The following is a 27,800-nucleotide window of genomic DNA, read 5'->3' as shown; positions in this document are numbered from 1 at the left end:
ATCACAATACATCATAGAAATAATCAACGTAAAATTTACTTTAAAAGAAAAGAAAAAATGTGAAAATTGATTTAAAAATAAAGGAAGGTAATGAAAGAAAACTGCAGATAGGACCTTTCAGTCATATACACGGCTAAACAGAAATGTTTTAAGTCTAGATTTAAACATGAACACAGAAGAGGCCTGTCTTACGCCTTCAGGGAGGCTGTTCCAGATTTTAGCTGCAGAATATTGAAACGCTGATTCCCCTCACCTGAGCTCACTCACCTGAGAACAGGTGTTAGCTCACCTTTGCACTAATAGTTTGCATGATTGAACGAGTTAAGTATTTCACACTAGTTGGTTTGAAGGCATAAGTATGCGTGTGTGAACATTATCTGTTTTGTGTACATGTTGACATGTGGACATTTTTGCAGCTAGCAGGTGTGTTGATAACATTTGAGTGTGTGTGTGGACAGGCCCAGCCCTTTTTGTACTACATTTGAACCTTACCGTAATGAAAAACAACCCGTAAACTTGCTGCTCTATGCTGCTTCATGGTCTTATCCCCCCCTATTATCACCCTCCTACCCCCCCTCTAACGTCCCTCTCTCTTCTTCCCTCCTTTCCTTTTCCGTCCGGTCCAACACTAAAGATTTTCAAACATGATTGAAATTAATAAAGTTTGCCCTCAATTAGAAAAGGGGTTTATTCTGACATACCTTTGGTTTGTCTGAAGATGAATAACCCCTGTAGTTAAAGTAAAATATGTCCAACACAACGGTCTTCAGCTCTCATCTGTCTGCCCAGCTGTTGGACAGGTATTAGCGGCTTAATGGCCTTCGAAGTAGGGATTATCAGCATTGACGCACTTAGCGGAAGGAACCATCCACCGCTTTGCATCTGATGGTTTAGGCTTCAATGGCATGCTTTAATTTTGGATAATGCACACTTTGTCAACCATTAACCTTTACATACTTTATAATTGTGTTTGATTTTTAAAAACACATAAAGAGCCCACAACGTTCACAGATCAAACTGAATCATAGTTTTTGGAAGAAGGACCAGAGTTTCTCTGTACCGTCTCATCAAGTCTACATGGAAACTTTAAGAGCCACCATGATGTTGTCAGTAACCTTTAATGTGTTTGTCTGCTGCTATTTTCCTCACAGATCAAACAAAACAGCTTCACTATGAAAGTATAAAACAACTTTCTCCCAAAAACTTACCGAAGAAGAAAACGGAGGAAACTTCAACATCTGTGTCTGCTGGACAAACTCTGCTGACTCTGAGATTAACAGCAGACCTCTTTCCTGTGTATGTGTGTGTGTGTGTGTGTGTTTGTCTTCTGCATTTACAAGAAACTGTGTGACCGCAGCTGCAGCAGTCAAACAAGCAGTTGGGTCCTAAAGAGAACCTGGTTTTGTTTCGGAACTAACCTGAAAGTAAACTATTTTTAAATCCTCTTTTCCTACAAAGATTCTCCATGGAACTAAATCCTAAACTCCTGAGGAACTGAAGAACATTTCTTTTCTGACCGGAGTCAGTTCATCTGAATCACAAAGACTGAAACAAAGATTATGAATCAAAAATCTGAGAAAAAAACCTTCATCTCTGTAGTTGGTGCTAAGAAGCAGAAGAGAACAGTTCAGAGCATCTCAATGTTGCTTCCTCTGGAGGAAAGATGCAGCCAAACTCTGAGACTTCTGCTATGTGCACACCATGCATTTGACGTGTGTTAAATAACACTTGTTTAGCACATACCACAACCGTCAAACAGACAATGAACTGCATGTATCCGCGAGCAGGGAAGGGCTTCTTCTACTGTTTACTAGAGCATGTCTGCCTCCTACAGCTGGAAGAGGCTTTGTGTGGAATCTACAAGTGGTGCAAAGCTCACAAATGCCTCAGTATCATGTAATTCAGGCCGTGCACAAACTACAATCGTTCATTTCTCCTCCATTCTCCAACAATTTTCTAATTTAGGTGGCTACACCTTTGTGTTTAATGACGCTGATTCAAAGTGACAGTACATGCATGTGACTACAGAGCTACAGAGGAAAAGGAAGTGGTGGTGGAAACAACCACAAAGAGAAAGTTTGCACAAATGGATTGTTTTAGAGGCAGAAAAATTCTGCTCTGTGCTAAAGAGGCAGAACGTCTCCTTCTAAGAAGAATCCAGAGTTCCTGATCACAAACATCAACTGAAGCCCAAATCAGAGCTGATCAGACTGCATGGAGCCCAAGCTCCAGAAAAGAGGAGAGAAGAAGAAGTCGTCCACATGAAGCTTCACCTTAGAGGAAAAGAGGAGCTGCTGAACTAAAGTACTCGAGTACTGAGGAAGACTTTCAACCTCTGATTGATTCTGTAGAACATTTGGAACTAGAATGTAGAAAGTGCTTCAGTTCCATCAGCTGTCAGTCTGCAGCAGCTTCATCTGCTGCCTCCATCCTCTCTCTGTGAGTCTCTGCAGAGTTTTTCTGCAGCTGCTGGTTTTTCTGCAGCAGCAGCAGCATCAGAGCCAGAGAGCCAAAGAAAGTGGAAAGTCTGAGAAGGAAGCAGCTCTGAAGCTCTGCAGCTGACGGTGCAGCTTCAGGACTCATGAGGAGGAGCACATGCACGGCTCTGATGCTGCTGAACGTCTGACTGAGATGATCCACATTCAGAAGAGAGTTTCAGAGTGAAAGACGTGTGGAAGAAGAGAATCCTGAAGGTTTCTGTGCAGACATGAACTCAGTCAGAGAGCGTCTGAATGTTGGAGGATCCAGAAGAAACCAGGAGCTCATGAAGGTGGTTCTGTTGGAGCAGAGAGCAGAACTCTGATCCCAGTTTCAGGAACAATGCAGGCTCATGTTCTGGACTGAAGAGTTCTCCTGAAATGTTCTGTTCAGACTTCTTCAGGATCACATCTGTGTGTGAATGTGGAGGTTTGTCTGAACCAAGCTGCAGCTCACTTTGAAGCTCCTTCAGGCTCACACAGCAACAATGACAAAGACTGAAGCTGCTGTGCTGCCCTCTAGTGGAAAACATGGCATCTGCAGCACACATTTCTGCTTTCATAGAAAGAACCAAAAATTTTTTAATCTTAATACAGATTCAGATTAATGCACATTCAGATCAGTTCCAGACTAAAGAAATGATCCCTGAAAGTAGAGTCTTAGTGAGTTCTGGATGTTGTTTGTCCTCTTCTTCTCTTCTTCTGAAACATCCTCCAGAAAGCAGCTCCACACTCAGACTGAGTTTATAGAGGCTGACAGGACTGAGGTTCTGCCACAACAATTGATAAAGGGGGATATCCCATGATGCACTGGGATCCTATTCAGTCTTTATGTAGATTTATCAGCCTCTTTTATTTCATGTTTGTGTTTTTTTTCTCTTCATTAATCTGTAATTTGAAAATCTGGAGTTGAAAATGTTTTTTTCTGAGCTTCAGGAAGCGACACAGAAATCTGACACGTTTTTCTGCAGCTGGAGATCCTAAATGTGTCTGGATGGAGGTCAAACATCTTTGATGTTAAATCAAGGATTATTTTTAATATTTTATATGAATTTCTTTGTGGATGTTCTGTACTCCAGCACTTCTCTTTGTCCTTCTTGTTTCCCCTCAGAACTACTGCTCCATATCCTCAGACGATGAAAAAAACTGAATTTTACATTAAGTCAAACTATTATGATCTAAACCAATCAAAGCTTCTGACAGAAATGTTCTCCATCCTGCAGGTTTACCTCAGGTTCCTCTCCTTTCTCTCACATTGTGGTAAGTGTTGAGTCACTTGAAAAACTTTCATCATCTATGTATATTTGTGCAAACATGAGTTCTAAAAAGAAAACTGGAGGGATTTTAAGGCAACAGAGAAGACAGGTTTGATGAACTTCTGCTTTACAGTCGATGCAGCAGAGACAGAAACTGAAGCCTTCATCACATCACAGGCAGAGAAAGGAGGCAAAAGCTTTTCATCTTCACTTTTATCTTCTGCTTCATTTTGTTCTCAAGACTCCAAATAAAAGTTTGATTTTGTGTTTTGACAGGGAACAATACTACATTTGAAATAATATCACATATCCGTGAACTTCCTGCTCAGCCAAATGGTTGAAAACATATATGTTTAAAAACCTTGTTTTTATGTAATGCTTAGCCAAGGCAATAAGAAACATTAAATAAATGTTTTTATTGATATTTTATCTTCGATGGGTTGTTAAAAAAAATCGTTTTTGTGTCAAAAACATAAAAAAAATCGTGTCCTGATAAACAGAAACAGTTCATAATAGCTTGTAGATTAAAAACTAAACTCTGCAGAACACAGTCTCTCTGCTCTGCTCCATTCTGATCCTCCTGCAGACAAATAGATCCATGAACGTCTTTGGTCTGAGCTTGGTTCTGGTTCTGAAGTGGCATGAATGCAGACTTAGATTGGTTTGTTTCCTTGGATTCTTCAGATGGATTCAAGCTGTAAATGTTGTCAGCATAAAGCAAGTTTGGACTAAACTAAAGCAGAAAGTGGCTTTGAAGATGGTCAGGAGAAATGAGGGCTTTTTTCAGGAATTATTGGAAGAGGAGGACTTCTCCAAACAACCAGAATCTAGGAGGAGGTTTTTTCAGCATTGAGATCAGGATTTAGCATGAGATTCAATCCCATTTTTGTTCAATCCAAATGTTTACCGTCATATTCAGGAGTTCAACTCTGAAAGCCACCATGACATCATAGACATTAAAGACCCTGTTACCTAGCAACCAAACACAACAAGCTGTAGACTATTCAAACTGGACATTTTGGGGCAACAATTCTTTTCTAACTCCAGTTTTTATGAAAAATCCAAATGATGGAAACAGATTGTGTAAAGGAAATGAGGATATATTGGTGAGTCACAGTCCTGGAAACATGAGTTGTGCTCTGATGAAGACGCCTGATCCAAATGTGGATTTTTGAAATGTTCTTCATGAGATTCAAACTGATTGAAGCTTTGAATTAAAGGTGTCAACACATTTCTGCATTGGATTCATTCTGTTTCAGTGTCTAAGGTTGGTTTTGTGGCAGAAACCAAGTTTTTGTTGAACAGTAGCGTTTGAAAAAGCAGAAAGTGGCTTTGAAGATGGTCAGGAGAACTTCTTTGAAGAGGAGGACTTCTCCAAACAACCACAACCTTAGAGGAAGTTTTCTGAGCATTCATAGAATGCTTTTCCAATGACTCATCATTTTCCACAAGAAGCTAATGAGTTTTTCCAAATGCATGCTGGATATTTTTAGTTGTAGCTTGGAAAGCACTTTGTGGGATTTCCCTGGAAAACCTGCTTTATCAATCATTTTGGTCTCTTTTTCTTCTTCTATCTTCTTCTATCCTTCAATCCATTTTCGTCCCCCATAATTCTGTCACCAGAACGTTTGAAGGGACGACGTAAAACCCCACCCTCTCCTGTGCAACATCATATCCTGTCCCTGCAGTCAGATGTTTGATGTGTTGAGGGTCCAGGCTGTGAAAATACCAACAGTCATGATGCTCGCCAGAAAAACCTGGGACCCTGTTCTCTAGAAACACACACCATTTCTGTAATTGTCACTAACAGGAGGAATGTAATCTGGCCAAAACGCAAACGAAGGACTTTAAAAGAGATAAACATCTCCTCTGCACTTTTCCAGAAACAGAAGGTAAATGAAAATATTATTGCTCCTAGACCTCTTAAGTTAGCACTTTTAAATGTCAGGTCTTTAGCAGGAAAAACATTCTTAATTAATGATTTTATCACTGAGAACAAAGTTGATTTTATGTTCTTAGTTGAAACCTGGTTAGATGAGAACAGCAGTGGAGCCGTTCTCACAGAGTCAGCACCTCCCAACTATGGTGTTATTAGTAAGGAAAGAACAAGCAGAAAGGGAGGGGGGGTTGCAGTTTTGTTTAATGAAATTTTTCAGTGTAAAAAGTTATCTTTTGGAAGCTTTCCATGTTTTGAATATGTAGCCATACAGCTGAAGGCCTCACTCAAAACCATATTTATAAATATCTACCGCCCCCCTACATACTGTGCAGAATTTAACACAGAGTTTAGTGAACTGCTGTCCATAGTTTGTCTTGATTTTGACTGTATAATCATGGCTGGAGATTTTAACATCCATTATGGAAATCTTGAGAACAAAGGGATTAAGGACTTGATAAACACTCTGGACAATTTCGGATTGACTCAACATGTAACAGAGCCCACACACAACAGGGGGAATATTCTTGATTTATTGATCTCCAAAGGTCTGAACATCACTAAGGTTACTGTATATGACTTAGGTCTGTCTGATCACAGCTGTGTTTCCTGTGAGAGCATTATTCCAGTATACACAAATGTTTTAAGGGAGGAGATCACAAAACGGTATATAACTGAAAATACTAGTGAGATGTTCAATCAGATGTTCTCCCTGACTCCTCCCCTCTCAGGGAATTCAGTCAACGAACTTGTTAACAGCTTTAATTCCAACATGTCAAATATCATGGATAATATTGCTCCTAGTAAGGTGAAGGTGATCTCTGGTAGGAAAAAATCTCCATGGAGAAATTCCATTATTGTAAACAATGGAAAAAGAGAATGTCGGAAATTTGAACGCAAATGGAGAAAATTTAAACTACAGGTAGATTATGAAATTTATAAAGAGAAACTTCACTTATATAATTTACAACTGTGCAATGCAAGAAAGTCCTATTTTTCGGAAATTATTAACAAAAACTCCCATAATGCTCGGGTCCTATTTAATATAGTCGACAGGTTGACAAAACCCCCTGTGTCCGTGGCACCAGAATTTTACTCCATCAAAGGCTGTAATGACTTTGCCAAATTCTTCAGGGACAAAATCAAAAACATTAGACAAACAATAGTTTCATCAACTACAAGTTCAAGATATGAACCCTATCCACTAGAAACCAGTATTAATCCAATGGCTCAGTTTCAACCCATAAACAGCAAAGAACTGCTGGACATTCTATCGCAACTAAACTCCTCCTCTTGCTGTCTGGATATTCTACCCACAAGCTTTTTCAAAAAAGTCTCAAAGACATTGGAACCAGACCTGCTCCAGACTGTCAACTTGTCGTTAACATCTGGCGTTTTCCCAGATCCACTGAAAACAGCTGTAATTAAACCTCTTCTAAAAATGGACAGTCTAGACAAAACTCAAATGAACAACTATAGACCGATATCAAACCTGCCATTTTTAAGCAAGATCATTGAAAAAGCTGTTTTCTATCAGCTAAATGAATTTCTAATAAAAAAACAACTGCTATGATGTCTTCCAGTCCGGCTTCAGACAGAATCACAGCACTGAAACTGCCCTGATCAAAGTGATTAATGACATACGTTTGAATACAGACAGTGGGAATATGTCAGTGCTAGTTCTACTGGACCTCAGTGCTGCGTTTGATACAGTCGACCATGCAATACTACTCAGACGACTGGAAAGCTGGGTGGGTCTCACTGGGCCAGTATTAAACTGGTTCAAAACGTACTTAGAAAACAGGAAATATTTTGTGTCCATTGGTAACTTCACTTCTGAGCCAATAGAAATTACATGTGGAGTACCCCAAGGCTCCATCCTGGGACCACTTTTATTTAACATCTACATGCTCCCACTGGCCCAAGTGATAAAGAACAACAACATTAGCTACCATAGTTATGCAGATGATACACAGATATACATATTAAACTGACACCAGGCGACCGAGAACCTGTACAGGCTCTTGGTAAATGCATTGAGGACATTAATGACTGGATGTGCCATTATTTACTTCAGCTAAACAAAAACAAAACTGAGGTTATTGTCTTTGGGGCTAAAGAAAAATGGTTGGACGTCATTATAGAGCTTCAATCTATTCAACTAAAAACTACCAACCAGGCCAAAAACTTGGGTGTATTGATAGACACAGACCTAAATTTTGATAAAAACATTAAGGCAGTCACAAAATCAGCCTATTATCATCTCAAAAATATCTCAAGGATTAAAGATCTGATGTCTAAGCAGGACCTGGAGAAACTAGTGCATGCTTTCGTCTTCAGTCGACTTGATTACTGTAACAGTGTGTTTACAGGACTACCAAAAAAAATCCATCAGGAAACTACAGCTCATTCAGAACTCTGCAGCTCGGGTTCTCACAAGGACCAAGAAAGTGGACCACATTAGTCCAGTTCTGAGGTCTTTACACTGGCTACCTGTCTGTCAGAGGATAGACTTTAAAGTCCTGTTACTAGTTTATAAAGCTTTGAATGGTTTAGCACCAAAATACATGGCTGACCTCCTGACCCAGTATGTACCAACCAGACCTCTCCGCTCTTCTGGATCTGGTCTTTTATCAGTCCCTAGAGCCAGAACTAAACATGGGGAAGCTGCATTCACTTTCTATGCTTCACAGATCTGGAATAGACTTCCAGAAAACATTAGATCTGCTGAAACACTTAGTGTCTTTAAATCTAGGTTAAAAACTCACCTGTTCACAGCAGCATTTAATTAATATGTATTCAAAAGTTTATGTCCGTACTATTTATTTATGCTTGTTTTAAATTCAAATCTTGTTTACTATCTTTTAATTTTATTTTATTTTAATGATCACATTTTTACTATTTGTTTTTAATTGTTTCTTTTAATTTTTATGTAAAGCACTTTGAATTGTCTCTGTACATGAATTGTGCTATATAAATAAATTTGCCTTGCCTTGCCTTGCCTTCTAAGTTCCAGCTTGGTGAGTGTGCAGGTAGCCATGGCAACCACTTTCCAGGTCAAAGGGAGGACCACGGCCATCCAGTCTCCAGGCTTTTGGATTGATTTGTATTTGATAAACATTTGTTTCCCACATTTTAATAGTAGAATTCAACACGGGACATAAAGTGGATTGTAAGAATAGGAACAAAAATAGGAACAACAAAATAATACTCCTCTTGTTGTTACAGTGAACCCAACGGAGGACACTTTGGACCGCTGTCCATTCACCTGTTCTGCATAAGCGGACTGCCGGACTCATGAGAACCGTGTCTCTTGGGAGATTCGTATCTCAAAGCCGGAGAGGCATTGGGACGGGTGGAGTCACATGCAATGAACAAGCACAATTCATCAATCTGTGGACCGTTTATCATCATTTTTTCTTTTTAAACACTGACCCCCAGAGGTCTCCATAGATTTATGTTCAAAAGTGTCTCACATTCTAGAGATTTTTCATTTCTCTCTATTTCTGACACAGAATCTGAACAGTTCAAACGTTTAGTTCAAAATTATCCAAAGCAGAGAAATCCCTGAAAACAAACATTTCTCTTCTTTCAGGAACTCTTTTGACTTTCCAGAACTCTGCTGTGTCTCCAACATCCCCCCCCCCCCCCCCCCCCGGTCCAGCATGGAGCGTCTCTGGACTCTGTGGAGGAGAGTCCTGCTTTCAGAGACGCTGTAGAAGGACAGAACACCTGCTCTGTGATCCAGGTCCACTCCAGGAGCTGAGATGGAGGTGAACATGCTGTTGTGGAGAAATGAGAAACTGTCTGGAAAACAATGGAATGACCAAGATTTAGCATTCAAACCAAATCTACTGGCATTTCCAGATCTGCTGGTGTTCTTGAATGCCACTGCTCCAAAAACATCAAATTTTTCCCCAGAACAGGCCTCGTTGTGAAGGTCTTCCTGCACTGAGGACAGCTGTGGACGTTCTCCTCTGCATCCCACAGTCCTTGAAGACACTGCAGTAGCTGTGTCCACAGGGAATAGTCAGCGGATACCTCTTTGCCAATTTTGCAATATGCTTATAGCTGGTCTCATTGGTTCTTCCCAATTCAAGAGGGTTAGCATCAAGAGGGATGCATCCTGTTGCTCTGTATTTGGTAACCTTTACCTTTATCTCCTCCAAAATAGCAGACTTATTTTCCACAGACAATCCGGTGATGCTGTTTTAAGTGCGTTAGCAGATTAGATGTTTTACAGCGCCATACGCTGTGTTTGACTTATCCAACTGTCTTTTCCCTTCATGGATGCTCACAACAAATCAAGTGTTCCCACACAGGAGAGTGTAAGGAGATGGGTGGGTCCTCAGGTTCTGGTCTCACGTCTGCATTACCCGTAGTGCTATAGTTGACATGCTAACTGTTCATTCATTCATTTTCTGTTCCGTTTTTGTCCCTTTCGGGGTCACGGGGCTGCTGGAGCCTATCCCGGCCACTTATGGGCGAAGGTCGCCAGTCTGTCGCAGGGTAGAATGTCCACAATCACACACCCATTCACTCTCACACTCACACCTAGGGACAATTTAGAGTTGCCAATCAACCTATGATGCATGTTTTTGGACGGTGCATACACGGGGAGAACACGCAAACTCCACACAGAAAGGTCCCCCTTTGATGTTGTTTTTCATGTCCGCCAGCCAGGACTTGAACCGGGGTCTTCTTGCTGAAAGGCAAGAGCGCTAACCACTGCGCCACCGTGCAGTGCACAGACATGCTAACTGTCTGTTACCTAATGCGGCGAAAACTCGCGGTTAACATAAGTTCCGTCTCGGCGTAAAGTTAATATATTGGGAGGACAAAAACAAAAAAATAAACAACATACCGAAAACTTTGTACCGTTTTGTACCGAAAACGGTACAAAGGTGAACCGAACCGAAAGTGCCATTCCGAAATGTTTTGGTACAACTACGTGTACCGTCACACCCCTATTACTTGACCTAACAAAGTACATGCTGCAGTCACTACTTTGTGTTTATATGTATATATTTATTAAATGTTCACTGAGCACATTAAATGTTAGAATTAAAAAAGTATAACAAAAACATTTTAACCATAATGAAGACATTCAAGAATTAGCTCTAATGACTCAAAACAAACAACTCATTTCTATTTGCAGGTACATCTAAAACAATTCATTTTGTGAAAAAGTTGAACATATTTTGTCAGCAGTAAAACTCTTTGTCTAATATCATTACACAAAGATTCAAATGTATTGATCAATTACTTTTTTTGCTTTTTATGTAAAGATGAAAACCTAAAAAGAATTCCTAGAAAAGTACGAATATCATATTATAACAATAAATTAGTAGAAAATTTCCTTTCCATACATGAAATACTCACTTGTAACTCCCTCTAATGAAGTTACTTCATCAAATGGTATGGAGGCCATCAGATTTTTCCCTCCTGTAAATAAAGTCTTTGACTGTGGTGCAAAGGTTGAGAGGTCGACCTCTTATCAGAAAAGTTTATAATTTACAGTTTACAATAACTCCTTTTTTACACTGTTTGTGAAGAGAAAGTCTTGTGAGTTCTCGTGTGTCTGAAGAATAGATCTGCAACTAAAACTTGAATCACATTCTTGACAAGAAAAAGGCTTTTCTCCTGTATGAATTCTCATGTGTTTTTTAAGACTTGCTGCATGACGAAAACTTGTATCACATTCTTTACAAGAAAAAGGCTTTTCTCCTGTGTGAGTTCTCATGTGTATTTTAAGACTTGCTGCATGACGAAAACTTGTATCACATTCTTTACAAGAAAAAGGCTTTTCTCCTGTGTGTATTCTCATGTGTGTTTTGAGAATAGACATTTGATTAAAACTCTTACTACATTCTTGACAAGAAAAAGGCATACGTCCTGTGTGAGTTATCATGTGTGTTTTAAGACTAACCGCATGACGAAAACTTGTATCACATTCATTACAAGAAAAAGGCATTTCTCCTGTGTGAATTCTCATGTGTATTTTGAGATTAGATATTTGATTAAAACTCTTACTACATTCTTTACAAGAAAAAGGCATTTCTCCTGTATGAATTCTCATGTGTGTTTTGAGATGAGATATTTGATTAAATCTTTTCTCACATTCTTTACAAGAAAATCTCTTATCTTTTGCATGGAGTCTTGCGTGAATTCTGAACAGAGATTTGTTGCAAAAGCTTTTATCACATTCTTTACAGATATAACATCTTTCATCGGACCAAGTTTCCATGTAGTCAGACTGGTTAGTAATTATTCTTGAGTTTTTCCCAGACTTGATAGAGGAAAGTCTCTCTTCTTTTGGAGATTGTTTGTATTTCTTACCAAGATTTGTCTTATTGGGATTTTTTCTAACATCAGAGTCACACTGACCTGCTGACATGTGAGAGCCGTCCACACTTTGGACATGACTTCTGTCCCTCCTCTTCCTCTGATCTCTGTTCTGTGGGTCTGTCTCTTCATCTGAAGTTGATGTTGATTCTGTCTCTTCATCTGTAGTTGATGTTGATTCTGTCTCTTCATCTGTAGTTGATGTTGATTCTTCATGTTGGTTTCCTTCTTCATCCTGACCATCAGTTACATTAAAGTTCTGCTGATTGTTTAGATCTGCTTCACTGTTCTCCTCTTCCTCATAAGTAGGAATCTCCATCAAGGTATCAGTCTCCTGCTTCAGATTAAGCTGATCGTTATTCTGACTGATGTAGAACCCTTTTTGACCCTGATTTATCAATAGAGGTTCTGTTTCTTCTGTTTTTTCTTCTTTAATCATTTTGGGTTCTTGTTTCTCTTGCTCCTCTTTAATCTGTGGAAGCTCTGATTCCTCCTGTTCCTTTTTAATGTGTTGAGGTTCTGGTTCTCCATATTCCCCTTTAAACTGTGGAGGTTCTGGTTCTTCATGTTCCTCTTTAAACTGTGGAGGTTCTGGTTCTCCATGTTCCTCTTTAAACTGTGGAGGTTCTGGTTCTCCATGTTCCTCTTTAAACTGTGGAGGTTCTGGTTCTCCATGTTCCTCTTGAATATGCAGAGGCTCTGATTCCTCCTGTTCCATTCTTAGATTCCTCTGTTGGTTGCACAGATCCTCTTCACTCGCATAACGCTTAAGGAGGACTGCAGGGACAAAAAGACAAAAAAGGAGACCTTTTATACCTTGTAAATTGGCAAGAAAGATCTAAATCCTTTTTTTTTGGAAGTAAAATAATTGAAATGAACAATGTCGTAGTTCTCTTTCACAGTTAGGACAGTTAGAGGTGATGTGAGTCCTTCAGTCTTCAGTAGGTCAAACACATACCGTATTTTTATGACCATAGGACGCACTGCATTATAGGGCGCAGTTTAAGTTATGAGTGAATTTTCTGTATTTAACACATACAAAAGGCGCACCAGGTTTTAAGGCGCGGGTAAATTAAAACATATCGGTAAAACATGCATGCTAATGTATTTCAAAAAAGGACAGCGGGAGAAACTGAGTTGGTTGTGATTTATTGTTTATTTTTTCAGTCATCAATCAGCATCCAAGAATCCATCAAAGTCCTCATCTTCTGTATCTGAAATCAACAGCCTGGCTAAATTTCTATCAAACACGCCAGGTTCCCTTTCGTTATTGTCAGAGTCCGGCTCGTTGCCGGCTGTTGTGAAAGCTCGAAGAACTGTGCAAGCAGACACTTAGCCCAAGGCATCACTCACCGGACGCTGCCTCCCTCAACAATAAAAGCTGCCTTTTTGTGCCCTGTTCTGCATAACGCTACTGTGCTGTTCCCCTTCTTCTTGACATTGTGACTCACTGTGATGTCAAAAGTAAGCGGCATTTCATCCATGTTGGTGATGTGGCTTGGCTGGATGTGTTTGTCTGCAATCTTTTTACTAAAGTATGAGCGGAATATGGACAGCTTTTCATTAGAATCCACTGGAAGTTGCTGTGCCACCATAGTCCTTGCCCGGATTGACAGATAGCACTGTTTCATAAAACAAAGCACCAAGACGGCCCTCTTTGAAAATGCAAGCGTTTCTGCCTTCAGTGGAATGATGACTGTAGAGACGCTTCTACCAGCTGTTCTTTTGTCATTAATCTATTGTTTCAGTTGGTCTTCAACCTCTGGCCACCTCGCCTTGTTTCCGTGGAAACTCAGCTCCGTCTTCATGACTTTTCGGAGTTCGTTTTCAAACTTCCTCTACTTGCGTACCATGGATTCATTGATGTTGAATTCTCTGGCAGCTGTTTGATTCCCATGTTCCTCCACGTAGCTGATAACAGGTGGCTTTTTTGGGGTTTCCAGAATGATGTTGTTCTGCATAATTCACACACCTGCACTTTGTACTAATTGGGGTACGTCTTCTTTCACGACCACACTTGCCATTCTCATGCTGTCCTCTCCTACGTCCTCTTTACCGAAGTCACACAACAACACATTAGGCCCAATGCACCATAGGACACGTCATACATTTTGGAGAAAATACAGTTGTGAAAATATGGTAATCAAAGAAACTCTCTACGTTTTCACAAAAGGTAACCCACTTATTTTAAACTATGCATTTTAGTAAACACACACCCGACACACTACATACACTCATCTTTTATAATAATAAGGTGGTGACCATTGATCTTCTGTTCCCTACCCCATCTCCTCTGGGGGGGAGTAAGACCCTCAGTAGTGGTGATAGTTGTGTCTCTTAGGCCAGGATTCTAGACTCAATCTTTGCACCATGTAAACCTGTTGAGTTCAATGTAATGTGGTTGAGAAAGTCAGTCCATCAAACTTTTGTGCTGGTGCACCCGCACAAAGGTTTGGTGCACCGACTTTCTCATCTACATTACATTGAACTCAACAGGTTTACATGGTCACTTTCTTTTTTAATAGTGTAACCAGCAGCTCTGCCTTTGACAGGTGCATGCCTGTTTGATTGGGGATTTGGTCCAGCTGTGTCTGTCCTTATATAAGGAACAGGGAGTGAGTGGATAGACAGTGGCTGCCTGCATGCATGGTGGCATGTATGGCTGAAGCTCCTCTTGTTGGGAGGATGTAGATCACCTTTTACTCATATTCTGCTCTTTTAACTAGATGCTGTAAGTGGCTGGGAGGTGTTGCAGATGTCATGAGCCACTGCGTGTTCTGTACCCACCCTCTTAATACATTTTAATGTGTTTTTAGAGCGACGTTGTATTTATTGTAGGGATGGGAATAGAAGCCCCATGAAGCTTCCCTTGGGGTTCATGTAATTGTGCCGGAAAAATGAACCACCCATTCAGGGCTTTGAAACCACACAGAACAGCGGCATCTGGTGGCGGACTGGATATATATCATAAGCTTAGTATAAGCTCCTTGTAACACTTCAATGTGGAAATGATGATGAAAAAACGTAAAACAAAACAATGTTGTTAATGATTATTAAAAAGAACAATGTAAAACAACACAACATGTGACGTTTTCTGTGAGAAACACACATCACATGAAGGAAAAAAACACAAAGCAAAAAATAAATAAAACAAAATTGTAAGATGCTGGCCTTGAACCCAAGACCTCTGGATGTGACTCTCAGCAACCATTTCACTGAGCTATCTCTACTGATGTTATATTTGTCTTGACATTATAAATATATCTAAGTATTTTTTTATACACGACGTTCATAGTGCATTGTTTTATTAGGAGAAATCGAGTAGAAACGATCTTGAGCCACAGTACGTTTTTTTTACCAGGAGTCATGGTAAAGTGCAATGAACTGACGCTGATTCTGATACAGGGGAAACAATAGAACTGGTTGGGAAACGTTCGGGATTCATTTGGTGTTTCTAGAGAATAGTGCGCCCAACTGCAAGTGACATCTGAACCGTGGTTCGACCAAATGAAGCATTTGATGCTTCATACGTCATCAACCACGTGTTGCGCTAGTTGACACACGCCTAGAAACATTGTGCCGAAACACTCTGTTTCATTACGGTGAAATGCTCGCTGAAGCGCCGTGTCAAACAGGACATCCCTAATTTATTGTGTGGTTGACTTTGATTTATTTTATTGTTGTATAGGCCTGAGTTGGGCGTCGGTGTGTGCGATGTCAGTGAGGGGGCCCCTGGTGGCAGCGTCTTCCTCACTCCAGTTCCCTCACTGTATTTTTTTTTCCCTTTTAGTGTGTAGTGGAAGTTTTGTTGGCACGTTTTTCTCATTGTGTGTGGGTTCGTTTTATTTGGTTTCAGCACGGAGTGGAGTGAGATGCGCTGCCTCGTACTGGCTTAGTCCCTCCCTTTCTGTCCCCTCCTGCACGGGCGGTCGGCTCCGCCTTCCTGTTTTATTCCTGCATCTCCTTTTATTGTTTTTATCTGTGTCCAGCTTATCAGAGTAAAACTGCACACTAAAACTGTTTATAAGCTTTTACTGTCTCTGCCATTTTTTTTGGTGGCTCCACTCTGCGCTGGTGGTTCCTTGGTCACAATAGCTGTCAGTTTTTGCATTAAGAGTTAAATGTGATTAACTTGTGAACTAGTAAACATAAAGTCCTTGATTTAAAAAAAAAGTTTTTCAGAATACTGGACTTATTTTTCTACAAAGGCTTGACCTTTGCGAGTTGAAACAACAGAGAAAAATGTGAAAATGTTCATGTCTATCTGACAGAAGTGTGTAAAAAGTGTAGTGGGGAGTTTTACATCTTAAATTGTGCTTTGTGAATTTAATCAAATGTTTTTTTTTTACAACATAACACATTGCAATAAACAGGTGAAAGTGAGATAACCCTTTATAATAAGAGTCTTTGATAAGCCCATCGAGATGACTGTTGTTCTGATTTTGGGCTATACAAATAAAATTGAATTGAATTGATAAAATATTTATAAGATTAACAAGCACTAGTAATGTTTATTAAGCTGCTGATAAGTATATTATTATTATTATTATTATTATTATTATATAGAACTGAATGGCGACCTGTCCGGGACATCCCCTGCCTTAGCCCACAAGTAGCCGGGATAGGCTCCGGCAGCCACGTGACCCCGAAAGGGAACAAACGGAAGAAGATGAATGAATAAATACGTTCATTAATTAGCATTTGAAAATGGCTTCCAACTGATTTTACAAGTTTAAATAAGCTGCTTATACAATACATTAAAATATTTCTTAATTAACTATTTATGACATTAACAAGTATGAGTAATGGGGTATTAAGATTTTACAATTTTACACCTTATAAGATAATAATACATGTAATTATCGTGTTCTTGTCAACAGCTTATTGAGTGTTTTGGATCCCCTAAAGCATGATCAGATAGGGGTTCATACACACAAGACATTTATAAATTGCTTATATAAGGGGGTTGAATTGCTGGAAGTTGCGCAACATTACTGCCTGGCGTAAATGTAAGTCAAAATCAAATGTTATAAACATACCTGTTGGCTCCAAAAATGTCCACATACAAACATACCAACATGTACACAATACAACTGGGGGGTATTCCAGGAAGCATGTTTAAACTAGCCTGACTTTAATCCTGAACTCTGGCTGAAATCCGCCTGAACTTGCTTACTCTGGGTATGTCGGTTCCAAAAGACCGGATATGAGTTGGCGTAATTACGCTCGACTTGGTAACCCTGGGTTAATGCACGTGCACAGCAGGTACATAAAGACATTCTCAATAGATCGCCGATTTCCGGAATCACCATGGAAACGCGTGGAGAAAAAAAGATAGCGCGACACTTCAGTGAGACGGAGTCTGAGCTTTTAATGACGGCGTATGAAGATTATACGTCCATCAAAAAGTAATACGGCTGCATGATCAAAAGAAAGAGTTCCTGCTTGTAGTAGAAGAACAGACGAAGTAAACGCATGAGTTTCTGATCTTATTTCCATTTTCCCTGTGCCTCATATATATAACTTATCCAATTTTGCCAACTTAAACGAATTACTTCTATTGGTAACAAATAATTGAGTTAAATTTATTCAACCTCATTTCACATCTATAAAACTCAGTAATTTTTTTGTACAACTCGTATTTACATATTTATCTAACTAAATGTCATATTATTCCAATTCAATTAATCTTTTTTCCATCTTAATTAATTATGATTCTTGAACTCTCATATGTCTACGTTTGAGCCGGCAGATATGCTCATTTTTATAACAATTAAAAGGACGGAAAAAATTACAAGGAGTCACAATTTCAATAAAGAATTCTCTGTCATTACAATTATAGGTTTGAATGGTAGGGGTGCTATATAAACTCATCATCCCCTCCTTTACTCTCACTTATGGTGCAGAGGCGTAAGCAAAGTAGGACAAAATAACTCAGCAAAACACGGTAAAACAGCTCAAACAGTTAAACAACTAAACACATTTGGTCAAAAACCCACACTTAAACCCAAACCCGTCCAGACAGGCAAAGGGAATGGTATCCCAGAATCCCTTGCGGTGCCGCTCTAACAGCAGGACCAAAGTTACACCTACTTAATTGAATTAATTTGAATGAAAGGAAAATAATTGTCTAAAAACTACGTATTATTTTTAAGGTGACCTAAAAAAATGATTTATCTTAACTGAAGCAAATAGTTAAGTTAGATCAAAGTAAAAAAAATTATCTTTCCAACATCCATATGTGGTCTTATCACCCTCTCACGGTGGAAAAAGTATTATCTGATCTTCTTCATCCACTAAATCATCTTCAAATGGACACACCATGCTGCTTCACCTCTCTGAAAACAAACTAAGCTTCAACTAAACCTGCTCCAGACCAGGTTATGTTCAGAGCATGAGTTGCCATGGCAACTTGACCTACCCTGAAACATACTTCCATTTCTGGAACCGAAAGCTGAGGTTATCAACTTCCTTAGCCTCAAACTTACCGTGAGAGCTAGCATAACCTGCTTTCTGGAATACCCCCCTGATGTTCACACATGCATACTTATGCATTCAGACCAACACATGTGAAATACTTCATTCAGGTGAGATCCGCCACCCAGGCCAGGTTCGGCAGGACCGCCACAGGGGCCCCCAAGGCCAGAGAGCTGGGAGGCACCTGGTGACTGAGAGTGCCAGACCCAACCCGACAAAGACAGCGCCCCTCCCCCCACGCTGCCCCTTGAATGTTTTCACTCAGTACAAGTCAGGAAATGTTCCTGATGAAATTTGCAGTTCACAAAAAGAGAAAAAGTTAGCGGGAAATGTTTTTCTCATTCACATGCCTCTGTGACAATGCATCTAATGCTGGAATAATGAGGTCATGTGACCGGTTGTGAGTAAGTTGATGGGCTACAACCAATGTCCACAAACATACAGGAGCATATGTAACGTCATTTAATAATATCAGAATATGGTATTTTTAATAAAATAACTGCTTTCTTATTGTTTTGTTAATTTCAAGAAACGTTATCATGATTTTCATTTTACCCGTTGGTTTCTTATTTTGCAGACTTTCTAGACATTATTTTCATTTTCTTCTGACTTTCGTCATGCGTTTTAGCTTTTTTTAAATTAAAATGTGGTCTGTCACCTTATATGTTCTCTGCTTTCAGTTTTTGGCTCCATGGCTCCAAACAAAGAAGAAGAATGTTTTGCTGATGCCTGGAATAAAAGGAAATAAAAGTCTGGAATCTCTCTATATTAATAACTTAAAATATCTTTAATGTAAATACGATGTTTGCTTTAAAATGTGTGTTTTTTAAGCTAAATTATCTTTTGTGAAGCTTCGAATTGAATTGGACAATTTTCTTGATTATATTCCTAATTAATTTATATTTGCTAGTAAGGAAATAAAACAGGATTTGATATCAACTTTAGTTCTTGTGGTTATTTTGACTAAATGGTAAATGGTGTATACTCATATAGCGCTTTTCTACCTAGAAGGTAGGTACAAGGATCACCCGGTCACACACTGGTGGCGGCTCTGCTGCCAAACACAGGCGTCTGAGTCTACCACCAGAGGCAAAGTGGGGTTGAGTGTCTTGCCCAAGGACACTTCGACTCATGGGCGTGCAAGGTGGGAATTGAACCTGCAATCTTAGGATCATGGGTCGACCGCCCTACTGCTGCACCACGGAGAACCAAATGTATGTAACTAGCTTTGCAATGACACCTCCTTTTCTTGGATTGGACAGTAATGAGAAAGTTCTGACACTAAGAAGTCTCACCTGATTCTGGTCAAAGATTTTATTGATTTGCTCCTTATTTAGGAATAAAATTGGTGATCACGTAAAATGACATCACTTTATCTGAAAGGTCGTTATACCATTGGAAATATTTCTTTAACACCTAACCAGTGACATAAAGATCAGGACAATCCAAAGAATTCAAATGTTTAGTCACGTACCAACTATGTGGAGCTGAAGCTGCGGGTTCCAGCTGCTATCCAGCAGTCTGCGCTGACGACAGAGCTCCTCCTCGTTCTGGACGATGGTTCCTTCAGCAGCAGAAAGTTGTTCTCTGACAGAACCTTCCTGAGGTTCTGAAGACATGGTTCCTGCTCCGATCTTCAGCTCCAACTCCCACAAACACCGCCGTCCTCTTCACTGCAGCTCCGATCGATCATCTGCTAGTCTCACAATCCCAGAAAAAAGGTCCAAACAGAAACTTTTCTCCTGGTTGGAGATTTTCCTGAAAGTTCCTGTGATCCTGCAGGAGTCAGTTCTGCTCAGCCTGCAGACCAAACAGAAAAGACTCTGGAAGCTTCCACATGTGAAACTTCAAGACTTCCGGTTCCGGGTTACACGGCAGGACCCGTGGCGTGCCTCTCTGCGAATACAACTATCTTCAAATTACTTAAAAGGTTGATTTTCAAAAAAGAGAGCTGACCATGCCCCCGAAGAAACCCCAGGAATATGAAGAACTCAAAAAGACTCTTGACATTATTCAAGAAACGCTGAAAAGTTTTATGGAACAAGTGTCGGCTAAGCTAACACCGCTCTGGGATATGATGGAAGAGTTCCGAAGATTTCGGGCTCAAAACGAGCAGCGAGAAAACCAGGTCGAGATTCTGGAGAAAAGACTGGACGATGTGGAACAGCAAGTAAGGATGAATAATGTCATTCTCACTGGAGTACCAATCAAGCCTCGAGCTAGCACTGCTAATGCTAGCGCTAGCGTAGCTAGCAGTGCCAATAATACGGAGATCAGTGCTGTGTCTCTGGATCAGCAAATACATTCATTTCTCACATCTAAAGGGATTTCCCTGGATCTCAATACCATCGAGACCTGCCACCTGCTCCCCAGGAGAAAGGAGACGGATAAACCAGCGATCCTCATCAGGTTTGTGAATCACAAACACAAGCTAGCTTTGATGAATCAAAGGAAACACCTGAAAGGTTCGGCTGCTTATCTGAACGACCATCTGACCAGAAGGAATGCTGAAATCTCAAAACATGCACGGCTTCTCAGGAAGCGTAAGCAGATTGAGAACACTTGGGTTAAAGGCTGCAGGATCTTTGTCAAACCACTCGGTCCAGAGGACCGGTCCAAGGTTCTGGTTGTGAACACCATGAAGGACTTTGAGAAGTGTTTGATCACGGTCGTCTGAATCAACGTGGAGTAATAAATCAAAGAGCCAAATAATTTCAAGAAATATGACACCTGGAATCATCACTTTCTCCATAAGTCTGACGTCACCTGAATAGCAGCAGAGTTCTGACCTGCAGACAACTTGACCTCAACTTTCACCGCAGCTGATATCAGCTGAAGAAGGATATGGACCTGAATCTAATGTCTGCAGACATAACATCGAAGGGAACTATAAACTCTGCTTTGAACCCAGGAGATCAGCTGTTATCAGTAAAAGAAGAAATACCAACCTTGGACAATCGACAGTTATGGACCCTTTTTACTTTCCCCCTACGGCATTACCTTATTATAAAAAAAAAAAAAAAAAAAAAAATACAAAAAAATATTTAAAAAAAGTAAAACAAATGTTTAATCACTTATTGAAAATTGTTAAATTGATTGACTTTTAATGATATTACTACACTTTCTCCAAAACTTGATAAATTGATTCAAAAATCTTTCCTAATGTAGCATAATTTTGCACATGTTTTTAACTTTTGATACTTGATGAAATTTTTGCTATGAAAATTCCTGAAACAGTGTTGTTTGCTTTAATAATATAGTATTATGTTTTATTCATATGAATGGCTTTTATAAGTAACATAAGCTGCATATATTTCAGATGACTGATCTGCATTTGCCATGTTGATTTCTAAAATAGTTATTTTTGACGTAATACTTAAGTAATTCATCTTTGTCATGTGCTTTATCGATATCTTATGATTTTTAATTCTGTCTGATAAAAACTGGGAACCGGATATTGATAAATCATGTAATAAAATGGTTACAGTATAATCGGGGTGGGATTATATAAGTTCGCTTCCTCCCACTCCCTTTCAAGCAATATTTATTAATATGTCTAATTATCCTAAGTTTGATTAGTTACTGTATGAATGTATAACTGATGTTTATATTGCTGTTGTGTATTATTTCTACTACTTAATTGCTTGAAATAAACCATTTCAAATCAAATCAAAAAATCAAAAACCATTTCAAATCAAGACAAAGAATCCAAACAACAACATCTGATTGGTTGACTTTTGGAGGGAAAGCTGCAACAGTCTTCTGTGATTGGTTCAGCCGTCCCTGCCCCCACTAGTCCACTGCACAGGGGGCAACATTCCAGGGGGGGTTGGTAATCTCCTCCTTCTATTGTTTCTGCCCCACTGGCTCTTTCAAAATAAAGGCTTGTTGTAGCAGAAACCTGAATGGAACATCAGAATGGACTCAAACTGCTGCTGGTTTCAAAGCCTCGTTCTCAACTTCCAGCTGAACTCTTCATGAGTTTGAGCGTCTGTGACAAACTCTACAGTTGAACAACAGCAGTGAAAATCTCCATGGATGTCAACTGGGAGAGAATCAACATGAGATTTCCAAGAGTTTCTGCAGGAACTCGTCACAAAGTCAGGAGCTGCAAGGCCTGATGGGAGATCTGGGATCCTATTTTGGCTCTGCTTTTCTCCAAAGATGAAGAACATCTAGAAATAACCAATAAATGCTGATCTGGAACATTCTGTCTGGGAGTCTGACTGACACTTTGACACTTTCTACATTCTGCTTTGATCCGGGTTTGAACCTGCTTTACTGCCACCACAACACATCCAATCCCAGCCCAGAACCTGAAGCTGGTTCTGAACATGAAGCCGGTCTTCAGGGACAGCAGGACTGATGAGTTAGTGATCTTCTCAGATGGACTTCAGACCCTTAGAGCTGAAACTCTCACTTTTCTCTAGGAATCAGCTTCTTGTTGACGACACACTGCTGCAGTCAGGGGAACACACAAGAAACACACACACAAAGACACACAAAGGGGGAGGAGCTTAGCTCAGGCATTGAAGTCATGGTTGAACTCTTCTGGGACGGATTTTAGACACAGAAAGCGCTCGTGTTGTAATCAATAAGATGATTGGTCAGCTTTAGCATCAATGGAAACATCACATGGTCTTTCATTAAAGTCCATTTAGATCATAGTTACAGAAAGAAGAACTGATCAGAAGTCATGAATCAATGGATATTCAGAAACATTCAGAATATTTCACTAGTCTGATTGGAATCACTCTATTCAATAGAAACCAGCAAGAAAATGTAGATTTTCTCTCATGACCTCATTATTCATGTGAATTTATCAGCTGTAACCCATAATTCAGACAAATGGAGCCAGTAATTCCAGAATAATCCTCACATAGATGTTGTGTGTGGAGCCCGTTTTCCTTTAGATGATCCAGCTCTTGGTCCACTGAACCTCCAACCTTCTTCCATTTGTTCAGCTGCTGGACAGAACAAAGAAAAACAAACAGATGTTTTTGCTGAGTCAGGAAAATGCCTGTTGGAGCTCCAACATGATTGTTGACGGTGTTCCTCCTCTTTCTGCTCCGCTGACGTCCTCATTTTCAGTTTCCTGATCAGACAAACTAAACTCTTTACAGGTTTGAATCATCAGAAGAAGAAGAAACTTCCACCTTTGTGCCACATGCTCAGAGAATCCACTTCCAGAACAGCAGAGATTCCCGCCACATGTGACAGAGCATCCAGGTGATCTCCAACTACAGGACATCATCACCTGCCTGTGACAGTCACACCTCCATTCTAGATGCAGCCAATGACCTCTAGGCTGTTTGAGGGTCAGAACAACATGACAGCCAGGAAGACCATCCCTCCTCCTGACCACCAGCTGCTCTGTCTCACAATGGCTGCCATGAGGAAGACTCCATGAAGAGTTAACGCCCAGAGGTCTGCTGGACCAGACACCATTCCTGACAGAGTGATCAGAGAGCAGAGCAGCTGCTAGACGTCTGATGTCTGACAGGAAATCTTCTAGCAGATGTCAGCTCCATCCCATCAGACGTTAGCTGACAGACTGGCGGCCATGAGCTGGAACAGCAGTCAGAAACACAGTCAGAGGGTGGAGATGGGCTGCAGGTGAAGCAGGAGTCCCCGCCAGAAAAGACGCTCAGAACTCCTCCTCTTCTTCAGCTTTCTCAGGGATGAAGCAGAAAATGCTTTTTCCAGAAACATCCCTCCTGCCTCAACCCACTTGTGTCAAATAGGAACTTCTGGAGCTGCTGGAGTCAGCTGGTTTCCATGGCAACGGCTGATGAAGGACAGGAGTTTATGTAAAGTGAGACTGGAACATTGATGTAACTGAAATGACAGAAAGAAGAGACTCAGCGTTTTCCAGCAGCTTCTTCCTGCAGAAACATCAGCAGAAGAGAAGCAGCAGCCATGAAGGGACTGAGGACAGACGGACATCCAGCCAGAATCCAAGCAGCACCTTCATCCTGATGAAGCTCCGCCCTCTGACCTCCATCAGTCATCTCCAGGTTCCGCCCCCAGTCTGCAGCAGCTTCATCTGCTGCCTCCATCCTCTCTCTGTGAGTCTCTGCAGAGTTTTTCTGCAGCTGCTGGTTTTTCTGCAGCAGCAGCAGCATCAGAGCCAGAGAGCCAAAGAAAGTGGAAAGTCTGAGAAGGAAGCAGCTCTGAAGCTCTGCAGCTGACGGTGCAGCTTCAGGACTCATGAGGAGGAGCACATGCACGGCTCTGATGCTGCTGAACGTCTGACTGAGATGATCCACATTCAGAAGAGAGTTTCAGAGTGAAAGACGTGTGGAAGAAGAGAATCCTGAATGTTTCTGTGCAGACATGAACTCAGTCAGAGAGCGTCTGAATGTTGGAGGATCCAGAAGAAACCAGGAGCTCATGAAGGTGGTTCTGTTGGAGCAGAGAGCAGAACTCTGATCCCAGTTTCAGGAACAATGCAGGCTCATGTTCTGGACTGAAGAGTTCTCCTGAAATGTTCTGTTCAGACTTCTTCAGGATCACATCTGTGTGTGAATGTGGAGGTTTGTCTGAACCAAGCTGCAGCTCACTTTGAAGCTCCTTCAGGCTCACACAGCAACAATGACAAAGACTGAAGCTGCTGTGCTGCCCTCTAGTGGCAAACATGGCATCTGCAGCACACATTTCTGCATTTCTCAACATTTTTGAAGCTCATCCAGAGAATGCCAAAAGTGTGGAAAGCAGTAATCAAAGCAAAAGGTGGCTACTATGAAGAACCTACAATATGACATATTCTCAGTTGTTTCACACTTTTTTGTTATGTATAGAATTCCACATGTGTTCATTCATAGTTTTGATGCCTTCAGTGTGAATCTACAATTTTCATATTCATGAACATAAAGAAAACTCTTTGAATGAGGTGTGTCCAAACTTTTGGTCTGTACTGTAAATAAAAATGTTACGTGTTTTTCTTTTGTCTTAACCTGAAAAAAATCTGTGAATTTATTTCAATTTTTCCCTATTTTTTATTGAAAAAATATTTGTAGACACAGAAACAAGAAACAGCATTAAAATCTTTGCAGATTGTTGATGAAAAATGTTTGCATTCCAAAGATCTTTAATTTTTTCACAATGCAGCGCCTCCTCCTCCACTTTCCTCTTTGAGGCAGCAGAAGCTCCTCCTCTTCTTCATCTTCCTCCAACTCCAGCTGGACCTGGATGTTCTCACAGACCATGTGGCCTAATGGACAAGGCGTCTGACTTCGGATCAAAAGATTGAGGGTTCAAATCCCTTCATGGTTGGAGGCAAAACTTTCAGAGACTCCCACAGTGAGACACCTGCTGGCTGTTCTTTGTAACTGCATCTGCAGCTTCTAGAAACGTCTTTGTTTCTGTTTTCATCTTTTCCAACAGTTTGTTTTCTTCACATGAAGCCTAAAGAAATGTCCTCAGAATGATGGAAACAGTTTTTCTGCAGCTTGAAGCTGTTCTGGAAGATTTTCTTCTTTATTGCAGAGAAATCTCTCATTTGATGAGACGAGGAACTGCAGCAACGTTTAGAATAGAATACAATAGAATGCCTTTATTGTCACTGTACACATGTACAATTCACATCACACACACATGCAGTGAAATTAAAGCCGCTCACTATTCAGTGCAAACATGCAAGAGAGAAGTAAACTCGCAGAATAATATAATAATAAAATAAAATAATTTCACAAAAGGAAGAGCACAATTTACGAAGTGCAATCTACAAAAGAACAAAATCTACAATGGAAATTTCTGCAGAGAGGTAGTTATAACAAACACAGAAGAAACCTGCTGTGTCCATGAATGCAGAGATATATTGCACTTAATGTATTGCACATAATGAGATGTTGTTGACATGATGGGATGCGCATAGTGAGAGAGAGAGACATGGGGGGTGGAGCTGTCAGTGACCGTGCATGTGGGAGTTCAGGATGGTTATGGCTTTTGGGAAAAAACTGTTTTTAAGGCGGTTTGTCCTTGACCTGATGCACCTGTAGCGCCTTCCTGAGGGCAACAGGTCAAACAGTCCAGAGCCAGGGTGGGAACTGTCTTTTATGATCTTCCCAGCTCTGCCTAGACAACGGGAAGAATAGATGTCCGACAGGGAGGGGAGAGGGGAGCCGATGATCCTCTGAGCTGCTTTGACTACCCTCTGCAGTCTCTCCCTGTCACGCCATGGTGCAGCTGCCGTACCACACTGTAATGCAGTACGTCAGAAAGCTTTCTATGGACGTACGGTAGAATGTTATCAGCAGGCTGGGGTCCAGATTGTGCTTCCTGAGGAAAGTGGAGTCTCTGCTGAGCCTTTTTGATGACCGGAAGGTGTGGACCCTCTCCACATGCTCTCCATTAATGTAGAGGGGAGCTGGGTCGGAAATCCCCTGTAGTTGGGGATTTCCGATGCAAAACTTGACGTAATCCAATACAGTGCTTGTGTGTGTTTCCAGCTCCTGGTGTTGAAACATATTCCAGTTTTCCAGTTTCCTGGAAAAGCTCCACATTTCATTGAAACCATGTTGGAACTTTGTCCATGAGGTCACATGGTCTGGAAGAAGCCCCAGTTCCAGCTGACAGAAGTCTGGTTCTGATCCATCAGATCTCACTAGCAACAGAACCAAACCTTCACGTGTTGCAGCAACAGTTTCCATGTTTGGGAGGATCTTCTGAAGAACAGCTCAGTTCCAGATCACATCATGATGTTTGATGTTTTCTTCATTCCAGGAAATCATCTGTGTCTCCTTTGATCTGTGCTGAGTCAGCACTTTGACTTCTTTTCAACTTTAGATCCATCATTTACAATCAAGGATTTATTGATAAATATTATTTATTGACAGAAAATAAAGAGTAAATGTATTTATCATCCAGCAGTGATTGTAAGTCTTTTATTTTGAAATTCCTCAAGGATGATCATCATGGTGGGATTTCTAGATCTGCATGAACTCATCCTGAATCCAAAAGACACTGGAGCCTCAAAGAATCCAACCCATCTCTGCCAACATGAGGCTCTTACTTTGAAAAGTCTCAGACTTCCTGCAGGGAAACAGGCTTTCTGCTGCTGCACTGACAGATGTGCACGAGCTTGAAAGAGCTTCCTGACTGAGGAGCTGCAGACTTTCTCCTGCAGAGCAGCAGCTGACTTCAGCGTCGTCATGGGAACACAGTCTGCTGCTGCTTCTGGAAACGTCTTCAAGGCTGTGGTGGGACTTGTTGGTCTGGAGGACAGATTCTCTGAGCAAATGCTGCTTCAGCTTCAAGCTTCAGCTCTTTTCTTCTGGCAGAGCTTAGAAGAAATGGAAACCTCCTTTG

At 40.6% G+C, this 27,800-nt stretch overlaps 2 protein-coding genes, 1 long non-coding RNA gene and 1 other non-coding gene across 5 annotated transcripts in view; 2 read left to right on the top strand and 2 right to left on the bottom strand.

The window, feature by feature from the left end:
* The window catches only part of LOC101172629 (zinc finger protein 436-like), a 1,005,429-nt gene that overhangs the window by 632,861 nt on the left and 344,768 nt on the right, over positions 1–27,800 (top strand). The window lies entirely within an intron of this gene.
* Positions 1–27,800, bottom strand: part of LOC110016657 (zinc finger protein 502-like) — a 970,715-nt gene that overhangs the window by 688,669 nt on the left and 254,246 nt on the right. The window contains exon 1 of one of the 2 annotated variants that reach the window (XM_023962297.1): positions 12,057–12,180. The exons of the other annotated variant lie outside the window; for it this stretch is intronic. Coding sequence (XP_023818065.1) covers positions 12,057–12,066 — 10 coding nt within the window. The 5' untranslated portion in view covers positions 12,067–12,180. Of the gene's footprint in view, positions 1–12,056; positions 12,181–27,800 lie in introns of those variants that run through there. 2 annotated transcript variants of the gene reach the window in all.
* Positions 12,435–20,071, bottom strand: LOC111948758. The gene is made up of 3 exons (XR_002874740.1): positions 19,966–20,071; positions 19,150–19,220; positions 12,435–12,791 (listed from the first exon to the last, which is right to left on the bottom strand). It is a non-coding gene; the product is annotated as an uncharacterized LOC111948758 (long non-coding RNA).
* Positions 25,694–25,766, top strand: trnar-ucg. The gene has a single exon. It is a non-coding gene; the product is annotated as a tRNA-Arg (tRNA).

The sequence above is a fragment of the Oryzias latipes genome, chromosome 2, assembly GCF_002234675.1.
Source record: "Oryzias latipes chromosome 2, ASM223467v1".
NCBI lineage: Eukaryota > Metazoa > Chordata > Actinopteri > Beloniformes > Adrianichthyidae > Oryzias > Oryzias latipes.
The sequence above is the reverse complement of the archived record's forward strand: the minus strand, read 5'-3'. Positions and strand labels throughout refer to the sequence as shown.